Source organism: Polistes dominula, unplaced genomic scaffold (assembly GCF_049000335.1).
Source record: "Polistes dominula isolate Pdom_NZ unplaced genomic scaffold, Pdom_raw_medaka contig_516, whole genome shotgun sequence".
Classification (NCBI taxonomy): Eukaryota; Metazoa; Arthropoda; class Insecta; order Hymenoptera; family Vespidae; genus Polistes; species Polistes dominula.
The window spans coordinates 168,059-175,174 of record NW_028300885.1 but is presented as its reverse complement, the minus strand read 5'-3'; the positions used below and the strand labels follow the sequence as shown (position 1 = coordinate 175,174).

Sequence of the window (7,116 nt, the reverse complement as noted above, 5' to 3'; positions counted from 1 at the left end):
TGAGTAGAACGCCGAGCAATTGCAGTGAGTGGTCAGATTTATTAAAAATGCGCACGAGTACACCGCGTGTCGGTTAAGATTTAAACTGAGTGGCCGTTGAGCGGACTACGTTCCGAACTTTCACTAATAATGTTATACTGAGTGGACTTGAGACAGCGTGATTATATTAATCACTTATGAATCGAACGATGAAGATTATATTAATCCCACCGAACCTATGACTTTGTGAGAAGACGTAGACAAAGCCGAGAAAACACGTGTGAATGGAACAAGTCGACGTGAACTAACGAACAATGGCTGCCTGAGAAACCGGCGTCACGGCGCTTCTTCACCGCCGAGATGAGTTATGGCGAGTCTTCATTGAGCGACAACTGTTGAGCATTCTGATTGGGCAGATTAATTCCTAAACATTTCCGCCCGCCATCAGCAACGAAGTTGATGATGAGTTATGCTGCCTTCTGAGCAGCCACTGGGAGGACTGCGAGCTTGGTGATCGGCCTGGTGAGTGTTGTGGTAGCCGTCTTCAGCGATACCACCCTGGTGAGTCCACCTCCCCTGGCAGCGCTTTGAGCACCCTAGCCATGGGCCATTTTCCTGGAGGCAAACGCTCATCAGTAAGGAGAACGAGAGAACCTACCTTAATCTGGTTGTGAGCGTGATGCCATTTTGAGATGGCTTGTAGTTGTTGCAGATACTGAGTTGACCACATGCGCCAGAAATGGTGAACTCGTTGCTGAATGAATTGCCATCTGGAGAGCCGGCTTGCTGAGATATCTAAGAGTGAGCCTTCAGGGACAGCATTGAGTGCCGTTCCGATGAGAAAGTGCCCTGGAGTGAGCACTGAGATGTCTTCTGGATCTTCACTGAGCAGTTCGAGTGGTCTGGAGTTGAGAATGGCTTCAACTTGAGCTAGGAGTGTGGAAGTCTCCTCATACGTGAGCAGTGTGTCTCCGACTGATCTTCTGAGATGAAACTTCAGAGACTTTACTACTGCTTCCCCATTTCCCACTCATGTGGGGGGCTGCAGGAGGGTTGAAATGCCACTGTGTGTTGTCTTAAGCTAGCAGAGAAGAGATCTCCCGATGTCCTCAAGAGCTTTCTGAGAAACATTGCTTGAGCTTAACTTCAGCGCCCAAGCAGTTGGTGCCACAATCAGCGTAAATGTCTGACGGGACACCCCGCCTTGAGGTGAAGCGTCTGTACGTTGCAATGAGACCCTCTGCTGAGTAATCTGAAACGACATCGAGATGAGCGGCCGAAGTTGATAGACAGACAAATACACAGATCCAACCCTTATGAGTCTTGGAGCCACGTCCCTTCCAAGTCTTGAGCGTGAGCGGTCCAGCGTAGTCAATGCCTGTGTGAGAAAACGGGCGTGATGGAGTGACTCGCACCAGAGGTAGTTGGCCCATCAGTTGCTGAGCACGGATCCCCCTGTAACGAGCACACACTACACACCTGAGAACATATGACTTCACTGGAGCTCTTCCTCCGATGATCCAGTAGAGTTGTCTGATGAGTGCCAGAGTCGACTGAGTGCCTCCATGCATCGTTTTCTTGTGAGCATGGGCGATGATGAGTTTTGAGAGCCTGGAGCTACGAGGGAGAATAGCTGGATGTTTTGCCTCGTACATGAGTTCGGACTTTGAGAGGCGACCGCCCACCCTGAGCACACCGCCGGCATCAATGAATGCGGTGAGTCTAGAGAGTGGATGCGAACTTGGCAGCTGAGATCGTCTTGAAATTACTGAGATTTCTTCTGAGTAGTACGCCGATTGAGTGGCCTTGACCCAAAAGAGTCGTGAGTCTTCCATGCTTTTGGCTGAGATACAGGCTGCTGGTGTCGAGTCAAGCTCTCCTGAGAGCCTCTTGAGAAATCTATTGCAGAGAGCTGTAACTCGAAGCAACCTGTTGAGCGATGAGTATCGATAAATGAGATCCCAATGATAACTCGGAGAAGATGTACCGCGTGATGTGCAACACGAGCACGAGCTTCTTCTTCTGCACATGAGTCATCCGGAGTTGTATCGATCTGAGCCGGCCATGATGCCACTGATTGAGTGAGCCATGGTGGTCCCGTCCACCATAGAGAGTGCTTTTCCAACTGATCTGTGGTTATCCCACGCGATGCACAGTCAGCTGGGTTTGATGTGCCAGGCACATACCTCCAATGAGTATTCCTTGAGAGTTCCTGAATTTTGATCACGCGGTTGCGTACGTAATCTTTCCATCTTGATGAATGAGCTTTGATCCATGTAAGAGTTACCTGAGAGTCCGTCCACAAGGTTGTCTTATTTATGATCATGTTTAGAGTAGCGCAAACATGATTCATGAGCGTGGAGAGTAGAAACGCTGCTGAGAGTTCTAACCTCGGGATGGTTAGCCGCTTGAGCGGTGAGACGTTCGTTTTTGAGCAAATAAGAGAGACCTTGGCGCCAGTGGACGACGAGTTAACAACGAGATACACAACGGCTGCCCATGCGAATTGCGATGCATCAGAGAAGCCATGTGTTCAACAGCTGAATTAGTGAGAGTGTTGAACCAACGTGGGATGAGGGCCTGGCCAGGCTAATGAGATCTTGTCTGATGTTGAGCCATTGTGAGATGAGCTGTTCCGAGAGTGGTTCGTCCCAGTCGAGATTATGCAACCAGAGAGCCTGAAGAAAGATCTTAGCCTTAATTATGACTGGAGATGCGAAGCCTAATGGATCAAAAATTTGTGCTACTTTTGAGAGGACAAGACGTTTCAAGTATCGTTTGGAGGGAGAAGCCGAGATTGTTGAGAAGTCAAACCTGTCCTGTTGAGGTGACCATCGAATACCAAGGATTTTGGTATCGCAGTCGTTGAATGAGATGCCTGAGGTCTCGCCAAGCTCAGACGAGACCTCTCTCAACAGTTCCTGAGAAGTAGAGTGCCACTTAGCCAGCGGGAATCCGCCCGCATGGCAGAGCCGTATGAGTTGTTGAGCAGTCTCCACGAGCTGTTCCACTGTGTCGGATCCTCCGAAGATGTCGTCAACATAACGCCCATGAGTGATCGTTTTGACAGCAAGAGGATACTGAAAGCCTTCGTCTTCAGCAAGCTGAAGGAGCGTTCGTACAGCCAGGAACGGTGCTGATTTGGTTCCATACGTGACTGTAGTGAGCTGAAAATGAGATTCCTCCTGCTGTTCATTCACCCACACGATGCGTTGCAGATCCTGGTCATCTGGATGTATCTTGATTTGCCGGTACATCTTAGTGATGTCAGTCGCAAAGAGATACTTGAGTTGACGTATCCAAATGAGCAAGTCAAAGATGTTGAGCATCAGATTAGGACCAGCGTGCATGATGTCATTGAGCGAGTGACCAGTGGAGCTGGCACTTGAACCGTTGAAAACAACCCTGAGCTTCGTGGTGGAGCTGTCTGGCTTAAGTACCCCATGATGAGGCAAATAGTAATGTGGCCTTCTACCAACTGAGATGTCATCGAGCTTGAGCATGTGCTGAGATTGTTCATACTCTCGCATGAACTGAGTGTACAATCGGTCGTACTGAGTGTCTCTGCCAAGTCGCCTGAGAATTCGTTGGAGCGATCGATGAGCTGTCTGATAAGAATCTCCCAGGACTGTTGGGGGCGATTTGAGAGGCATCCTGACGATGTAACGCCCTGTTGAGTCCCTTGAGTGAGTGGTCTTGAAGTGGAGCTCACACTCTTGCTTCTCAGGAGTAAGCGATGAGTTGTCCGATGATGGAGGTTCTTCTTGGACCCAGAACCGTGTCAACAACTCTCGCAAGGACGAGTCTGATACCTGAGAGCTGCCGAGATGAGTTGTCCTTGTGCGTGACCTGGTGCCTGAATTGGGCCTATGACCAACCACCCAAATATTGATAATTAAGCAATGGGAGTTCCTGCTGAGTACCTAATGATATTAGGCCTAATGAGTTGGCCGTAGAAGTCTGCTCCGATTATGACATCTACTGCCCTTGGAACGAGAAATTCTGGATCAGCTAGAGGTAAACCCTTCAGGTGTGGCCATTCGGGTTCCTGTTGAGTCTTTATGACCGGCAGGATGGTGGTAACTGTCTTTAACACGTGAGCTGAAATTGTCACCGTGAGTGGTCTATACCTTGATTGAAGGTTGAGCGTGACAATTCCTCTTGTTTGAGACGTCCGTGTTCCACCGACACCATAAACGTCCAGCCTTGAGTGCCTTCGTTGTAACTTGAGCTGCTGGGTGAGCTTTTCTGAGATGAATGAGATTTCTGATCCAGGGTCGATGAGCAGACGAACTTGAGTTGTTGAAGCGGCTGAGACGACTATTGCTGTTGCTGTGGCCAGCAATGTGAGATGACTGAGATGGGCTGAGTTAGACGTGAGATGATCGCAACTCTCAAAGAGCTGCTCTGAGCTTCATGCTTGAGAGGACTTTGATGAAGGAGCGGGTGTGCTAGACACCTCCTGAGCGGTCTGATGGTCATCTCCTGATGGTTCGAAAACGATTGAGAGGTCTGCACCATGCAACAGGGTATGATGGTAGTTGTTGCATGATTTGCAAATGCATTTCAGCTATTGCACCTCCTTAAATTATGCCTGCCTAGGCAATTGCAACACAGACTTCTGTCTCTGATCAACCGTACCCGTTGGTTGACCGAATAGCTTCGCATCCTTGGGCAGACTGCGATGTAGTGGTCTTGCCCACAACAGTCACAGGGATATGCAGCTCGTGACTGAGCAGGACGAGAAGTCTGATGAGTAACAGGCCTTGATGAGCTGACTGAGGGCTGCTGAGAGGCCTGATGTGAGCTTGTCCGAGTAGTCTTAGCCCCTTTTGGCACATTGGGTTGAGCAGGCGTGGATGAGGATTCTATAGTCTCCAATGTGCGGGCACGAGCGACCAGAAATTCGGTGAGCTGGCTGAGTGTCGAGAATTCATCTGTAGATGCAAGAGATGTCTCCCACCTCTCGCGAGTGTCCTGATCGAGCAGTCCAGTGAGCAGAGTGACCATGAGGCAATCATTATTGCTCTCCACCGTGAGCGTTTTAAGTGCCTGAGTAGTCTCGTTAATAATATTGACCATTTTAGTCAGCGATGTGGCTTGGCGCCTTTGTATCGGTTTGAGATTGAGCAGTCTTTCCAGGTGTGTTTTTATAATGAGGCGTTTGTTCTCAAACCTTGATGTGAGCAAGGTCCAAGCCGAGTCGAATGATGAATTGTCAGGCGTGATGTTGGCAACAATTTCATAGGCCTCACCCTGCATCGCTGATTTTAGATACTGGAACTTTTCCAGATCACTGAGATCCGAGCGGTCTGCTATCACTGAGCTGAACATGGCCTTGAAATCAGGCCATTTCCGGCAGTCTTCACTGAATGTTGGCACTGTCAATTCAGGGAGCCGGGAGCGGACACGAGCACTATCGTCGGGTGAAGGAGTGTGCTGAGTGTTCTGAGTGAGTCGTTCCTTAAGTCGACCAAGCAGTCGTTTTGTCTTGATCATCAATTTTGTGTCACTGATGTTAACCGTTTCCGTGAGGTATGGATGGCTCATCTGGTTGGGAGGCCAATTACATACCAGTTGAGCGTGCTCTTGGCGGAATGATCCATGCAGCTCTTCTAGCTGCTCGAGCAACATGGTCACCTCTGTCAGGGTGATCGATTCGGATGCGTCAATAACCTGACTAAATATATCCTCTATGGACACGAGGATCTCCCTTTGTGCCTGCACCCGTAACGTGAATTCTGTCGTGAGTGCCGCAGGCGATTGGCTTCTTGACCGGGTGCCTTGGCCATGAGTGGACGTCGAGGGTACCGTCAGGCTGGTCGGTTGAGCTGTCTGAGAGATCGGTTGATCATCACCACTGCTTGTGGTCTTAGCCTTTTTCTCTTCATCCCGCACAAGCACCATTGTGATAATTAAATGAGAAGTCTGTATTGATAGTCACTGTTTAATTGAGATTGTACTGAGAGTCACTGATAATAAGTAGTGCCAATGAGAGAACAATGTCGCAATAGGTAACGGCACTATTTAGTAAACACCGCGAACGAGATGACAATAGCCCGCTACTCGGGAGTGAGAGTGGGGGAAGTATTCGCGGGTCGCGCGAAGCGAGTGAGACGACACGTACACGCAAGAGGGATGGCTTTATCCCACCCTACTCGAGAGTGAGAGAGGGGGGGGCTCACGCGTCACACTAACGCGAGCGTGGCACTATTTCTCGTGACGTAAGAGCGGGCGTGAGACGGCACTACGTCACGCGTAGCCACACAACTTGAGATGGAACTATTTCGCGCGAAACTAAGCGACTGAGATGGCACTACTTTTCCGAGTAAGAGAAGGCGTGACACGGCACTACGTCACGCGTAAGAGCACTACTTGAGCTGGCACTACTTTCCCGAACAAAGGAAATGAGATGACGAAATATACCGCACACAATGAACTTTACCGAATTTTTACAAATCTGCGCTGCAAATGCTCGATCCGGCTCGAAGGACCAAATGTTGAGGAATTGAGTGGTCAAAAATGAGTAGAACGCCGAGCAATTGCAGTGAGTGGTCAGATTTATTAAAAATGCGCACGAGTACACCGCGTGTCGGTTAAGATTTAAACTGAGTGGCCGTTGAGCGGACTACGTTCCGAACTTTCACTAATAATGTTATACTGAGTGGACTTGAGACGGCGTGATTATATTAATCACTTATGAATCGAACGATGAAGATTATATTAATCCCACCGAACCTATGACTTTGTGAGAAGACGTAGACAAAGCCGAGAAAACACGTGTGAATGGAACAAGTCGACGTGAACTAACGAACAATGGCTGCCTGAGAAACCGGCGTCACGGCGCTTCTTCACCGCCGAGATGAGTTATGGCGAGTCTTCATTGAGCGACAACTGTTAAGCATTCTGATTGGGCAGATTAATTCCCAAACAGTAGATTAAGGAAAATAATGTATGAAAGAGCAGGACTAAACAGATGGGAAGCAGAGGTAAGAGATGATAATGGACAGAATGTGGCAGAGATATGGAGAAATAAAGTGGTAGAAGAGGAGAGGAGAAGTGGGAGAAGTGGTGAAGAGAAAGGAAAGGGAGAAAAGGATAGAAGAATCAAAGTACAACAGGGAATATGAAAGATGG

The 7,116-nt window shown here is 48.9% G+C and overlaps 1 protein-coding gene across 1 annotated transcript; it reads right to left on the bottom strand.

The window, feature by feature from the left end:
- Positions 1-3,075: 3,075 nt before the first annotated feature.
- Positions 3,076-5,886, bottom strand: LOC149033533 (uncharacterized). Its single transcript, XM_089177040.1, has 4 exons — positions 4,599-5,886; positions 3,903-4,344; positions 3,235-3,846; positions 3,076-3,115 (listed from the first exon to the last, which is right to left on the bottom strand). The coding sequence occupies exons 1-4, from the start codon at positions 5,884-5,886 to the stop codon at positions 3,076-3,078; spliced, it is 2,382 nt and encodes a 793-aa protein (XP_089033166.1).
- Between the last annotated feature and the right edge of the window lie 1,230 nt (positions 5,887-7,116).